Source organism: Eulemur rufifrons, chromosome 17 (assembly GCF_041146395.1).
Source record: "Eulemur rufifrons isolate Redbay chromosome 17, OSU_ERuf_1, whole genome shotgun sequence".
Classification (NCBI taxonomy): Eukaryota; Metazoa; Chordata; class Mammalia; order Primates; family Lemuridae; genus Eulemur; species Eulemur rufifrons.
Genome location: NC_090999.1, coordinates 51,185,324 through 51,201,883, shown reverse-complemented (window position 1 = coordinate 51,201,883; position 16,560 = coordinate 51,185,324). Strand labels below are relative to the sequence as shown.

General features: G+C 36.1%; 1 protein-coding gene across 1 annotated transcript in view; it reads left to right on the top strand.

Annotated features, from left to right (window-relative positions):
- Positions 1-16,560, top strand: part of AP3B1 (adaptor related protein complex 3 subunit beta 1) — a 225,457-nt gene that overhangs the window by 187,462 nt on the left and 21,435 nt on the right. The window contains exon 24 of the mRNA XM_069491985.1: positions 1,159-1,243. Coding sequence (XP_069348086.1) covers positions 1,159-1,243 — 85 coding nt within the window. The remainder of the gene's footprint in view (positions 1-1,158; positions 1,244-16,560) is intronic.

The window sequence follows — 16,560 nt, the reverse complement described above, 5'->3', positions numbered from 1 at the left end:
CTTCATTGAGCCTATGAGACATAAACATAATTCTTAATATATTAAACTTACTGAATTATTATTTCAACTGTACCATCATCTCTGCCGTGGTTAGTATTAAATGGCAAATCATACTTACCAACAAGACCTAGGATCGTCACAGTCTACTGAATTAGAAGTGTGCTTGCTAAAAGATAACTACATGTGACAAGATGTATGCAGAGTAAATAAAGCTAAATATAAAGCTGTTGTATGGTATGGCTATAGTTACACTGAAGATTTTGGGCAAAGTGGAAATAAAAAGTGCATAGTTTGTACATAAAAATATATATATTCACATTTAAAATCTCCTTAGTTATTCTAAGGTACAGCCAAACTTTGGAATCATAAGAAGAATGAAATTCTGTTGTTGTTCGCCTTAAATTTTGTCATGGTTAGCTGAAAATAAAACAGTACTATACTATATTGAATGTTGGTATAGTTATTTCCCATACTTAGTTGATAGATAAAGCTTCAGAAATTCCAACCTATAAAATGTCCTTTTATTATTTGTTTTGTCAAGATAATCTAATCTGTCAGTAAGTTTTATTTCAGTAATGTTTTAAATAATGCAGTTAGCCTTATTTTGGTTTCAATAATGCCAATTCTTTTGGTTAATTTCTGAGTACATCTTAATTTTTTCTTCCAACTTTGCTTTAATTTGCATTTTTAAATTTAGGATTTTTCCATTAAAAATTAGGAACATTGTTTAAAAATTACTTTTTAGATCTAGAATAAACATTTGAGTTTTAAGTAGCTAATCTCTTTTAAGATCCCAAAGTCCACTACAGGTGTAACAAACAGGAGCACATTTATTTCCATCTCACTCTCAATTCCTATAGAGACAATAATGGAAATCGTGAAATTTCTCAGGAAAGTATGTGTTTCTGAATTAAATAGATATAATGTGTTCATTGGAGTATGTACAGAATTAAGTTGTGAAAAAGAAAACCTTCGAGCAGAATACTGAGGTTACTTTATAATTTGCTTTGATATTATCAGTTTGAAATTTTTCTTATAAACCATCATTAAATTTCATTGTCTTAATCAAACTACAAGCATTACATACATTTTCAGTTTTTAGTGTGCCTCTTTTTCACATTCTCCGTGTTTTCATGTCTAAATTATCTCATTTCCTAGACTCTCTTGAGCCTGAGGGATCCATTACTGTTTCAATGGGTATTGACTTTTGTGATTCTACTCAGACTGCCAGTTTCCAGTTGTGGTAAGTTCAATTGTTCTTCTATTTTTTATATTACTTGTAATGGATAGCAGATAAAACACTACGCTTTCAACAGCTTTTTTTCTGTGAAAGACAAAACATTTAAACAAATGTATTTTGCTTTGACGATGTTTAGCTTGCCATGGAATAGTTGTATAAATTGTGTGCAGTATGTGTATTTTTAATATTTATTACACACCTAGCATTACTGTCTGCCGTATGTGATTGAAATTCATAGTTTTTTGGTTAAAGAAAGAAGATACTGCTAAGTAAATATTTACTTATCTTAATTCTACAGTTTTGGAAAATTTATGAGAAAATCCATGAGGAAAATCCAGGAGAAATTAAAAACTTTAATATTATTGAATAGACCCAGAGAAGATGTCTTTTGAATCATCATATATCTTATCTTGAACTTCTTCAGTGAGATATTATTGATACTGCCAGTACCTAAAACCCATAAATTATCTTCCTTTTTACTTTAATTTACAAATTGCTTTTAATGAAAATCAAAAGAACATTTATGCAGTTGGCAAAGGTTACATAGCTGAATACTCTTCAAAAGAGCTTCTTTAGGATTGGATTTTTTTGTTACTGTTTTTATATAATGTTTTATACACTTCTGATGAAATTCAAAGGCTATTAGCAAATTGGTACAATTTAGTACATGCAATCTTCATACGTCTTTGAGTATTATCCTTGAACTCTTTTCTTTTTTATTTTTCTGATATAGGGCACAATTTGTTACTTTGAATTAAAGTTGCTTTGTTTTTATTCTAAAAAGAATTGAGACATTTTATTTATCTAAATTTTAGCCAGGTTAGAACAGAATTTTTTATGATTAAAAATCTTCAGGTTTTAGAAGTAGACATTTTAAAATAGATTTATAGATTAGATATAGTGAACTTTTCATTTTCGTATACCTTTTCAGTTTACCAGTGATTCAGGCCTAATATTATACTTTTTATTCCCGAGAACCTGCAGTGATAAATACAAGCAATGTAGCATAGCACATTGATTTTATGCAGATCATCACCTTTATGTTTTGGGAGGTCTGCTATATTAGTGATATATAAAAACTGATTACTTTTCCCAACATTGCCTAGTAATTGTTTATTATTTTTCTATTAGACAAACAACACAGATCAATATTGCTGAACACCAGACTATGAGTAACATCACTCTAAATAGATTTGCCTCCAACACCAGAGGTATATTCATTTTAATGATTTGGACAATGTGAACCCAATGACAAAGCTTATGTACCAAGTTAGACCAAAATTAAAAGCTAAAAAAATTCCTTTTTCTTATCAATTTATGTAAAGAACCTTTTGGTTCCTGTGTAATTAGGGGTTTTCCCCCAATATTTTTATTACAAAGACCTCCTTTGTAGTCCATTGGACATGATTTGCATTTTGTCTTTTACAGTTAACTAAGTCCCTTTAGGGATAAATATGCAGGTAGTGTTTGATTTTTGTCTTATGTTGGGAAGTGTGTATGAGCAATTTTTTTCTCCATTTCTTTTAAACTAATTTTAGGAAAATAATATTTCACATAGAAAATAGTCTTAGCTATTCTAAGCATTTACATTATTGTTTTTCTGTTGTAAAGGTATAAATTAGTTATTTATTTTAGATTTTATTAAGCACAAAAGCATGCTAGATCAAAAATTATTTTTTCTATGTTCCAAAAAGAGCACTTTGTCTTGCATCAAATGTAATTGATCCTGAAGCAGTGTAATCACAATTACTCACTTTCTTAATTGGCCTGCCCAAAATCAGAAAATGGAAACCGATCGACAGTGTTTAAATCAATAGCTTCATAGTAGTGCTAGTGGGGGTAGGGAGATAGTGTGGTAATGGGTAGATCAATTGGTCTTAGATGCCAATCACTGACTGTACCTTTTGCATAGTAAATAGCACTTTTTGCTTAGTGATGTGCTGTAGTTCAATAAAAAGAAAAAAAAGCAAGAATGGCTGATATTGAATTTTTTCTTTGAAATATATTATACAAATCGATACATAAAATTATAGGTAATAAGTATATTTGATAAGAAGCCTTCAGAAATGCAGAAGCCTTCAGAAACATGTACTATAAGCCTTTCAGGTACTCTTCTATTTATTAGAAGAAAAGGAATGAGAATAAAATGATCCTACCTTAGCTTCCAGATTAATTTTATATCATTATATCTATACATAAATAGATATAGACAGAACTATTACATAAAGCTATATAGTTATATGGATATTTGGTAAATGTTAATATCTCCTTTTTGCTTTGCATTTTAAATTGTTATCAAATTAAGTTCTTGATTAAATTTATTGAGACTGAATAGGTGCATGGCATACATAAATATATCTCTCCAAAAGTTGATGCAGTGCATAAACAGATCCTCATCCTTATAATTAGCAGGTATGAATGCATTAACCAGTATGAAAAATAATATGGTTTGGCACAAGTTAGAGGGCTGAGCACTTGTATTCACCCTTTCTTTTGTCCAAAAATCCATCAAAAGACAGAAAATACATTCTTTAAAAGAGAATGAATGCCAAAAGAATAAGAAAGAATGTCATTAGCTTACCAGAAATTGTGAAAAATTATTGATAGCTAGAAAGCAAATAAGAGCAAATAAACAATATCAGAGAAAATAAAAATCGCAAGGCAAAACACTCATGGGAGAAAACTGCTTATAATGGTAAAAGCAAATCTGACAGAATATCAAGTACACAATGAATAAGTGAAAAGAAAAGTCAAGACGATCATCAGAGAATTAAAGAACTACTTCTAACCCCCAGTTCTCCAACCTTACCCCTAGCATCAGGCAACAGACACATTTAACTTGAGACCTAAGAAAAGCACTGCAAAGAAAATGAACCACTTGCCTGGGAAAGATTTTTGGTGTAGATGTGGGAACCCAAGAATGCGCAGCAGGTTTGAGTTTGTGTGAAGGGTGAAGGAGGCCGGATGGTCAGAGATGAGGTGAAATGCAGTTCCATCTGGAGTAAAACCAATCTTAAATCTGTTGGTGGAGAGGAAAGGCCATTGCCCACATGCCTTCCAACTTCGTGTCCATACAATCAGTCAGTATCTCACCCACTCAGTCTGCGCACCTGAGGAAAAGGTGACTCATAGTAGTACTAATCACTAACATTTATCAAGTACTTACAGTGTGTTAGGTAGGCATTGTTCTGAACACTTGTGTTAGATGTATCAGTTTGTTTAATTCTCACAAAAATACTATAAGTTTTATTATTAATTTTTTTTTTGAGACAAGATCTTACTCTGTCGCCCTGGGTAGAGTACTGTAGCATCATTGCTCACAGCAACCTCAAACTCCTGGGCTCAAGCAATCTGCCTGCCTCAGCCTCCCAAGTAGCTGGGACTACAGACATGTGCCACCACACCCAGCTAGTTTTTTTATTTTTTGTAGAAATGGGGTCTCACTATGGTGCTCAGGCTGGCCTCAAACTCCTGGGCTCAAGCGATCTTCCTGCCTTGGCCTCCCAAAGTCCACACCCAGCCAATATTTTTTTTAATGTTTTTTTTTAGATCATTAATCTATCATCCTATAAGTATTATTACCCCATTTTATAGATGAGTAAACTGAGGCATACGAAGGTTAAGAAACTGGTCTAAAATCTTATAATGAATAGGTAGCAGAACTTGCTATGTGTATTAAGCCTAGTCCTTCATTATAAATATAAATGGACAACTTAGGATGACCAAACTTTTGAAGGAAAACAGCAGCTAATACAAAGACCCACTTACCATGAAGGGAGCAAACAGTTTAAAAAAGAGAAAAGATATTTTTAAAAATTATAACTAATAGATCAAGAGAACACTGTATCCATAAAGTAAGAATATACTGTCTGCTTTGAAAAAGGAACAACTAGAAAATTTTAAAAGTATTCTTGGAAATATAAAAATATAATGCCAAAAGAAATTCAGTAAATGCATGATGGAATGGACACAGCTGAATACAGATTTAGAGTGTTCTAGAAGAAAGGGTCAAGAAAATCAACTGGAATAGAAGGAAAAAGGCAAAGAGACAGAATAGGAAAGAAAAGTTAAAAGGATCAGTTTATCTAATAGGAGATCTGGAAGGAAAGAAAAGAGAAAATGGAAGGAAGAAATAATTTTAAAAATAAATTATAGAAGAACATTTTCCCAAAGAAAAGAAATGCACAAGCCTTCAGATTGAAAAGGCCCATCAACAGCAAAACAGGATGAAGAAGAAAAACTCAAACCCACATCCTGAGGGGGAAAAAATGGCGGACTAGAAGCAGCCTGTCAGCATTCCACTCCTAAGGAAAGAAGTGAAAGCTACAGGCAGCTGCCTACATACAGACCGGTCTTCTCTGAAGCAGCATCGTGAAATCACAGAGAAGCAACAGGGACACTCAGAGTGGAAAAAAAGTCGGGGGGATGGGGTGATGTATATATAACAAGATCAGAGAACGCACAGGAACAGTAACGTAGAGCCCTGGGGCACCAGGCTCACTGGTGCAGTGTGAACTGAATTGCAAGATGGCTCCCACCACCTCCACAGACCTCTGCTTGGTTGGGCCGGTGACCTGCCTGGAGTCTGTGCAGAGCCATTGTACCAGACAACAGGTGTGGTGGGGATTGGGCAGCAGCTAAAGCCATCCTGAACTCTTGGGTGCACCATGCCAGGTCTACACAGGGCTGGGGAGGAAGTGGACTGACTATGGCTTCCCTGAGCCGTACCCAGTTAATTGAACCCAATCACTTCTCCCCTGGAGCACAATGGGAGGTGAGAAGGGACATTGACTGAGGCGCAGCAGGCTCCAACCTAAGAAGCTCTGGGCAACTGCTTCAGCAAGTCCTGGGTAGGGAGTGGATAACTCCCCAGTTCCTGGGCCACCAGAACTGAATTCTGCCCACCCGACTTGGCATCCAGGGGACCCCTGAATCTGCAGAACAGCCTGCCACTTGCTTGCCCGAACTCTGCCCCCAAAGCCCCAACTCCCTCGTGCCTGCTTGGCCCTGACCTTGCCCTCCAGGTTGGATCATCCCCACCATCTGCATGGCCCTGTTTCTGGCTCCTTGGCCTTGCTCAGAAGCTCTGCTTCTGGCTCTTCCCCAATTCCTGCTGTGACGCTCTCAACCCAGAGCCCAACGCTCCGCCTCTGTGCCTCCAGAACCCCACCAGGCCCAAGACACTATTCCCAAGTCTCCAGCACTGCACCTAGACCCCAAGACTCCACCACTGCAGCAGGGCCAGAAGAACTGCTCCAAAGTCCAATGCCCTGCCAGGGACCCCCAAGCCTCAAGCCACCAGTACACTGTGACCTTGTTTGAGCAAATGCACATAACCCGGGAACCCATGACAACTGCATCCAACTGCTGCTGTTAACTCTGTGGGGAAAACCTGGGTAGAGCAATCCCCACAACACCAGCCTTAGTGAAGAGGGCCTTGCCCAGCTCCCAACATTCTACAACTATCTGGTGAACAGCCCAAAGCCCAACATTAACAGCATTCAGCACGGGCTAGAGCAGAGGCAATCACAGGCAAACAGAATGAGTCAGAACAGCTGCATTACAGGCTTTTAGTGCACTTGCGCCCTCTCCCACATGTCACAATTCCAGAGTAGGGGGTGAAAAAAAGAGTACCTTCTAGTGACCTCCCCTTATTCTAATAAGTAGGAGAGTTTCCAGCAAACTTGTTAGCCCTGAAATGAGAAAAGAGGTCTCAGATGAGACAAAACCAGCAAAAGAACACTGGCAACTTGAAAAATCAAAACAGATCAACACCCCCAAGGGATCACAATGGAGCTACAGCAGTGAACTCCAACTACAAGGAAATTGTCAAATGACGGCAATGGAATTCAGAATATGGATGGCAAATAAGATGAATGGAATCGAAGAGAAAGTTGAAAATTAACAAAAACAAGCCCCAAAAATATTTCAGGAAATGAATGAAAAAGTCACTAAATAACTATACACAATTAGGAAAGATATAATAGAACTTAAAGAAATGAAAGAGTCATTCAGGGATTTTCAAAACACAGCAGAAAGTTTCAGCAAGACATTAAGCCAAGGAGAAGAAAGAATCTCAGAGCTTGAAGACAAGGATCTGGAGCTCACTCAGTCATTTAAAGGGGCACAGAAGAGAACAACAAAGGCAGAACAATCACTTAGAGAGATATAGGACTATGTGAAGTGAACAAACACACAAATTATAGGTATCCCTGAGGGTGAAGTAGCATGGAAAATCTATTTGAGGGAATTACTGAATAAATTTCCCTAGTATCGCCAGAGATCCAGACATCCAGATACAAGATGGTCATCGAACTCTGGGAAGAGTCATAGCAAATAGGGCATCTCCAAGACACATAGTAATCAACCTGGCCAAAGTCAAAATGAAAGAGAAAATTCTACAAGCAGCTAGATGTAAGCAACAACTGACCTAAAAGGGAAAAACCCATCAGAATAACAGCAGACTTCTCAGCAAAAACCTTACAGGCCAGAAGGGAGCGGGCCCCCATCTTTAATCTTCTTAAACAGAACTACTGCTAGCCTAGAATTTTGTACCCCATAAAACTAAGTTTCACATTTGATGGAGAAACTAAATCTTTCCCAGACAAGCAAATATTGAGGAAATTTGTCATAATTAGACCTGCACTGCAGGAAGTACTCAGATCTGCATTATACATGAATCAACAAATAGACACCCACCAGTGTAAAATCGCCCAAAAGCTAAAGGTGAAAGCCCAGATACCACAATGGCTCAAGAGGTAAAACAAAAGAATAAAGTTCTATGCAACAGGATGAACAGAAATCCACCCCACTTATCTATTCTTTCAATAAATATGAATTGCTGGAACTCCCCACTGAAGAGACATAGGCTGGCTGAATGGATTAAAAAAAATTACAAGCCAAGTATCTTCTGTCTTCAGGAAATGCATCTAACCCACATGGACTCATTCAGACTCAAGGTGAAGGGATGGAAAAAAATATTCCATACAAATGGAAACCAAAAGAAAGCTGGTATAGCCATTCTCATATCAGATAACATAGACTTCAAATCAACAAAAGTAAAGAAAGACAAAGATAGTCATTATATAATGGTGAAGGGAATAATTCAACAAGAAGACATAAAAATCCTACATATTTATGCACCTAACACAGGTATGCATAGATTCATAAGGCAAACCCTACTTGATCCAAACAAAATTATAAACAGCAGCATTATAATAGCCAAGGACTTCAACACCCCACTGACAGAACTGGACAGATCCTCCAAGCAGAAAATAAATAAAAGGACAATGAACTTGGACTCCAGAACAAATGGGCTACCAGACATTACAGAACATTCTACTGCAAAACTACTCAATATACATTCTCATCAGCTCATAGAATATTCTCTAAGATTGATCACATCCTAGGCCACAAAACATGTCTCAACAAACTCAAATAAAAATTACAACATGTATCTTCTCAGATCACACTGGAATAAAATTAGAAATCAATTAAAATAGAAACACTCTACACAAAGTCAAGGAAATTAAACAGACTACTACTAAATAATTATTGGGTCAAGGAGGAAATTAAGATGGAAATCAAAAGATTCTTTGAACTATATGACAAAGGGGACACAAGTTACAAAAATCTGTGGGGTTCTGCAATAGAAGTTCTAAGAGGAAAATTCATACCCTTAAATGCCTATATCCAAAAAACAAAAAGATCACAAATCAATAATCTAATGCATTGTCTCAAGGAATTGGAAAAGGAAGAGCAAACCAATGCCAAACCCAGCAGAAGAAAAGAAATAACTAAGGTCAGAGCAGAACTAAATGAAATCAATAATAAAAGAATTATACAGAAGATTAATAAAACAAAAAGTTGGTTCTTTGAAAAGATAAACAAAATCGACAAGCCTCTCACTAGATTAACCAGAAACAGAAAAGAAAGGACCCATTTCTGATTGAGAAAGCTCAATCAGAAATGAAAAAGGAGATATTACAACTGATACCATGGAAATACAAAATATCATCTCTAAATACTATAAAAATATCTATGCACGTAAACTTGAAAACATTGAGGAAATGGACAAATTCTTGGAAACAACCTCCCTAGGCTCAGGAAGAAATAGAACTCCTGAACAGACCAACATCAAGTAACGAAATTGAAGCAGCAATAAAAATCTTCCAACAAAAACGTCCCAGATTTGATGGTTTCACAGCCAAATTTTGCCAGACCTACAAAGAGCTGGTACCTGTACTGCAGAAATTATTTCATAAGATCGAGAAAGAAGGAATCCTCCCCAACTCATTGTACAAGGCAATATCACCTTGATACCAAAACCAGGAAAAGACACAACAAAAAAAGAAAACTACGGACCAATATCCCTTATGAATATAGATGCAAAAATTCTTGATAAAATCCTAGCAAACCTAACTCAGCTGCACATCAAAAAAAGCCACCGTGACCTGGTAGCCTTCATCCCAGAAATGCAAAGGTGATTCAACATACACAAATCTATAAATAGAAGCAAAACCAAAGACCATATGATCCTCTCACTAGATGCAGAAAAAGCATTTGACAAAATTCAGCACCGTTTTATGATAAGAAATCAGAACAAAATAGGTATAGATGGAACATACCTGAAAAATATAAAAGCAATATATAACAAATCCATAGAGAACATCATACTAAACAGAGAAAAATTGAAAGTACTCCCCTTTAGAACTGGAACCAGACAAGGTTGCCCACTGTCACCACTTCTGTTCAACATAGTGCTGGAAGTCCTAGCCAGAGAAATCAGGCAAGAAAAGGAAATCAAGGGTATCCAAATGGGGAAAGAAGAGGTCAAACTATCACTCTTTGCTGATGATATGATCTTATATCTAGAAAACCCCAAAGATTCTGCCAAGAGACTCCTGGAATTCATGAGTAAATTCAGCAAAGTCTTAGGTTACAAAATCAAGGTACACAAATCAGTAGCATTCCTATGCACCAACAACAGTCAAACTGAGACTCAAATCAAAGACTCAATACCTTTCACAATAGCAACAGAGAAAATAAAATATCTGGGAAAATATTTAACTAAGAAGGTGAAAGACCTCTACAGAGAGAACTATAAATCACTGAAGAATGAAATCACAAAGGATGTAAACATATAGAAAAACATATCATCAATTGGCAGAATCAACATTGCTAAAATGTCTATACAACCCAAAGTGATTTACAGATTCAGTGCAATCCCCATTAAAATACCAACATCATTTTTCACAGATCTAGAAAAAATAATTGTATGCTTCATATAGAACCAGTAAAGACCCTGTATAGACAAAGCAACCTTAAGCAAAAAGAGCAAATTGGGAGGCATCAATTTACCAGACTTCAAGGTATCTTATAAGGCTATAGTAACCAAAACAACATGGTACTGGCACAAGAACAGAGAGATAGACCAATGGATGAGAATAGGGAACCCAGATATGAAAGCATCCTTATATTGCCATCTGATCTTTGACAAAGCAGACAAAAACATACACTGGGGAAAAGAATCCCTATTCAATAAATGGTGCTGGGAAAATTGGATAGCCACATGTAAAAGACTGAAACAGGATTCACCACTCACAAAAATTAATTCCTGTTAGATAACAGACTTAAACCTAAAGCATGAAACTATAAGAATTCTGGAAGAAGAGGTTGGAAAATCTTGTAGCTATCAGCTTAGGCAAAGAATTTATAAAGAAGACCCCCAAAGCAATCACAGCAACAACAAAAATAAATAAATGGGAACTGATTAAATTAAAAGGCTCCTACACAGGCAAAGAAACAATCAATAGAGTGAATAGACAATCTACAGAATGGGAGAAAATATTTGCATGCTATACATCTGGTAAAGGGCTGATAACCAGAATCTACAAAGAACTCAAGCAAATCAGCAAGGAAAAAAATCAACCCCATTAAAAAGTGAGCTAACGATAAGAACAGAAACTTTTTCAAAGAAGATAGAATAATGGCCAACAAACATATGAAAAGATGTGCAACATCTCTAATCATCAGGGAAATAGAAATCAAAACCACAATGAGATATCACCTAACTCCAGAGAGAATGGCTTTTATCAAAAAGTCCCAAAACAACAGATACTAGAGTGGATGTGTAGAAAAAGGAACACTTACACACTGTTGGTGGGACTGCAAACTAGTACAACCTCTATGGAAAGCAGTATGGAAATACCTTAAAGAACTAAAAGTAGACCTACCGTTTGATCCAGAAATCCCACCACTGGGTCTTTACCCAAAGGAAAAAAAGACATTTTATAAAAAAGACATTTGCACTCAAATGTTTATAGCAGCACAATTCACAGTCGCAAAGATGTGGAAACAGCTCAAGTGCCCATCAATACATGAGTGGATTAATAAAATGTGATGTATATATACTATGAAATATTACTCAGCTATAAAAAAATGGTGAACTAATACCTTTTGTAACAACCTGGATGGACTGGAGACCATCCTTCTAAGTGAAGTATCACAAAAAATGGAAAAACAAACACCACATGTACCCACTATTAAATTGGAACTAATTGATCAACACTCATATGCACATATAGTGTAAAATTCAACAGAATTGAAGCAGGTGGGAGGGGGAGGAGGGGATGGGTAAATTCACTGGTAATGGGTACAGTGCACACTATCAGGGTGAGGGGACACATATATCTTTGATTCAAATTTTACAAAAGCAATTTATGTAACCAAAACATTTGTACCTCTGTAATATTCTGAAATTAAAAAAAAAAAAAAAAAGATGACCACATCCTGGTGAAATTCTAGATAAGGAGATAACTACCCTAATATCTTCCAAAGTGGAGAAAAAAGCAGCTTACCTAAGAAAGAACCAGAATGAGCACGGTATCAGATTTCTCATCAGTATTCACATGAGTTCTGGAGGCCAGAAGGCAAAGGACATGACCGTTAAAATTTTAAGGATACCAAATAGTCATTTTTCAGCCAAGCAAAGATTATATCAGTTTACCACATATAGACTCTTTCTAAAAGGATTGCTTAAAGATATACTGTATTAGAGTTTTTTTAAAAAAATCAAAGACAAAGCCTGACACAGTGCGCATGCCTGTAGTCCCAGCTACTTTGGAGACTGAGGCAGGAGGATCACTTTTGGCCAGGAGTTCAAGGCTGCAGTAAGCTATGTTCACACCTGTGAATAGCCACTGCACTCCAGTCTGAGCAACACAGTAAGATCACATCTCTTAAAAACAACAACAAAAGAAACACGCTGAGACAGAGAAAAGCAGTATCAAAAATTAAAAAGTGGACAAAGAATTCTACCTGTAAAATCCATCAATGTGTAAAAATAATTGTTGACACATAATGTGAAAAATAAATATTAATAATAAACTATAACCAAAATCCCAACATGGACAAGTATGAGAGGGAATGATGGTGTACTAGGGTTCTTATATTTGGCAAGAGGATTGATTGATGGCAAAAAGAAGTTTAAGTATGTTTTAACATATTAAAGATAACCACTAAAATAATAGAAATATGGTATATTAAACTTTTAGACACCTAAAGGGAGGAAGAAAAGGAACAATTAAAGCTTCATCAGTTTAACCAAGGGGAAGAGGAAAAAAGCACAGTAAACATTAATAGAAAACAAAATAAGATGGATGCAAAGGGTCAAACATACCACACATAGTAATTTCACAATTCATATCAGTGAATTAAATTCCAGTTTTATTAAACAGGCAAAAACCAAATGTAACATATGCTATTTATAAGAACCCTACCTAAAAGAGACTGGCACAGAAAAGTTGAGAACAGAAAGATGAATTGTGTGTGTATTTATCAGATAGATGTGCTAAAACTAGAAAAATAAAAAAGCATTTCTGATAAAAAATAATAATAATAAGATATTTTCTGTTCATTGCAATCCTCCAAGAAAATATAACAGTTACAAACTTTTAAACCACATAGCTTTGTAATTTATAAAGCATAAACTAATACAAATGCTTGGAGAAATTGACAAAGCCATGATCATGGTATATTTTAACACATCAGAAATTGGTAAATCAAAGAGGAAGGATAGATAAACAGAAATATGCAGTGTTGATAATTTAGTTATAAAACTTGATCTAGGATACATGCATGTAAAAAGAATTCTTTTTGTTTCCTGAGTACAGAAAATACACATTTTTAAAGCACTTTTAGGATGTATAAAAAAAAAAATAGGAAAACTATGGGCTAATTAATGATTAAAGAAAAAAGAAGGCATCATCACAGCTCACTGCAACCTCAAACTCCTGGGCTCAAGTGGTCCTCCTGAGTAGCTGGGACTACAGGCGCACAGCACCATGCCCAGTTAATTTTTTCTATTTTTAGTAGAGATGGGGTCTCGCTCTTGCTCAGGCTGTTCCTGACCTCAAGCGATTGGTCCTCCCACCTCAGCCTTCCAGAGTGCTAGGATTATATACATGAGCCACCATGCCCACCCTGGGGATAAAAGTCTTAAGCAAGACACAGTACCCAGAAATATATAAAGGAAAATAACTGACAAGTTCTACTAAATATTTAAAACTTCTCTGCAAGAAAAGAAAACGTAGGCACCATATCATACCAGGACAGAAAGCATTGCAGCATATTTAGTGGACAAAAGTTTAACCACCAGAATATATAGGGGACTCTGACAATCGATGAAAAGGAACCCAGTAGAAAAGTGAGGAAAAGGCTAAGAATAGGCAGTTTGCAAGAAAATAAATGCAAATGGCTAAAAAAAGGTGTTCAGTGTCACTACTATTCAGGGAAATAAAAATTTAAACATTTCACCCATCAGATTGGCAAAATTTTTAAATAATTTTAATATCTGGTATTGACAAGGAAGGTAGAGAAAAACATGTACACTTGTATACAATTTGTGGGACTTTAAATTGGCAGTATCTATCAAAATGCTAAGTACTTTTCAATTTAGTAATTTCATTTTAGGGTATCAAGCTTAGAGAAGTATTTGTGCTTATAAAGAAATAGATTTAGCCAAGGATATTAAATAAGCATTGTTTGTAATGGGAAAAAATTAGAAGTGATAATAGATGAATGCTTAAATGATGATACATTCCTATAATGTGTGTAGGTTTTGAGTACCTATCATGCATTATGCTGGGTATTTTGTTTCACTTAGTAGTGAAAATTAGCCTGCAAGGTAAGTATCATAGTTCTCACTTCATAGATGAGGAAACTTGAATCTCCAAATAGTTAAGGTGCTTGCCCATTTCTCTTGCCTAGAAAATTTACCAATTTGGATCCTATAAATGAGTCTGAGAAATGCAATTATATGTAGTACAAGTATATACAGTTATTACAGTTAAATGTATAACAAGTAGAATCTTGTCTTACATTAAACTATTATGCCATCCGATCCCATGCAGCTAGGCTATTTAGAGCTGCCCTAAAAACAATACTTCATTGATCTGGCAACTGTTAATTCTGATAAATTTACATCTGTCATCAATCATTTTCACCATTCCCTATCCATTTTGAGATATCTATGCATAAAAATGGAGATACCTATTTCTCCCATGTTTAACCAAAGGAAATGTGAAGAAAAAGGAAAAGAAACCTATAAGGTGAGAGAGAAGCAAACACATAAGAAGGCAAAAGGATAGAAAGGGAGGTGCATAGTGAACTGGAGGACATCCTAGAATACTCACATAAATGAAAGTAAAGTTTCCCCAAAATAAAGAGGAAACATTCTTTCTTAACTCTGTGATAAGCCATACCTTGCTTAGAAGTTAGAGGTCAGCAGTTCAGAACTGGTTTAATAGCTTCACAGAGTGTTAGCATGTGCTGGTGATCTTCATGGTCACAAGGTGGCTGCTGCACTTCCAGGCTTCTATCTGCATTCCAAGCAATAAAAGGAAAGAAGTAACATGGAGGAAGGAGCTATGTGTATGTCAGAAAAGCAAAACTTTCCCAGAAATCCCCAATGAATTTCTGTTTACAATTCATTGGTCATAACTGGGTCACTTGAACACTCCTAGCTACAAGAGGAGCTGAGAAATATGCTTCATTTGGGCACATTGTCCACCTGAACAAAACGAGGATTACATCAAGAAAGAAGAAAGAAAATAGATATTGAGTAAGCTATGAGCAATGTGTGCCCCAGCAGTGTTCTAATTTCATTACATTTGCCTCAGTAGACCCATTTGGGATACACATAAATCCTTGGTTTTTCATACATCGTTACATGTCAACCATTTCACCAATTACAGAAAATAAAACATGCATTCATTAGCCAAAAGCAACAAAAGCAAAAAGATAACCGGTCAAGCTGAATCATATATATCTGCTATCCCCAAGCCCTGGGCCATGGACCGGTACTGGTCTGTGGCCTGTTAGGACCTGGGCCGCACAGCAGGAGGTGAGCAGCGGGCAAACAGCAGAGCTTCATCTGTATTTACAGCTGCTCCCCATTGCTTGCATCACTGCCTGAGCTCTGCCTCTGGTCAGATCAGTAGCACATTAGATCCTCATAGGAGTGCGAACAACCCTACTGTAAACTACGTATGTGAAGGATATAGGTTGTGTGCTCCTTATGAGAACCTAATGCCTTATGCTCTGAAGTGAAGCTGAGGAGGTGATGGTAGTGCTGGGGAGCAGCTGCAAATACAGATTATCACTAGTGATATCATTATCATTAATATCAATAGCATTATCATTAATAATGATGATAACCTGCAGAGAGGTTTGACTGCACAATAAATGTAGTGCACTTGAATCATCCTGAAATCGTCTCCCCTCATCTCTGGAAAAATTGTCTTCTGTGATACCAGTCCCTGGTACCAAAAGGGTGGGGGACTGCTGATATATATTATTCTCTAACACATTGCTTGTTGCTAGTGGGGACATTTGAGGATCAACTTTTTCCCGCCAAGCTTAAACCTGCTGCTTACTCACCTAGACTTACTTCTGCACCTTAGAAGGCAAATCTCCTTCCCCTTCTCTCTCCGCACGCCCCGCCCTTTTAATCAAGGGAGTATGTAGTGTCCTTCAGGAGAATTGGGAAGGAGAAAGGTTTTTATTAAAAAGAAAAAAACAAGTAATTAAAAATAATGTAGCACATAAAACTTAACCTAGTGGTCCCTAACTTTTTAAAATTATGTACTTCTATCAGTAAAAACATTTTGGCTATGTACTCCCTACATGTATAAATTTATTTCTAAATTATTAATATTTATGTATTATGTTTATGTCTCACTGTGCTACATGTATGTACTAAAACAGACAAAAACAGAACTTAAAAAGGGATGAGAAAAAAATAAATATAATTAGTAGAG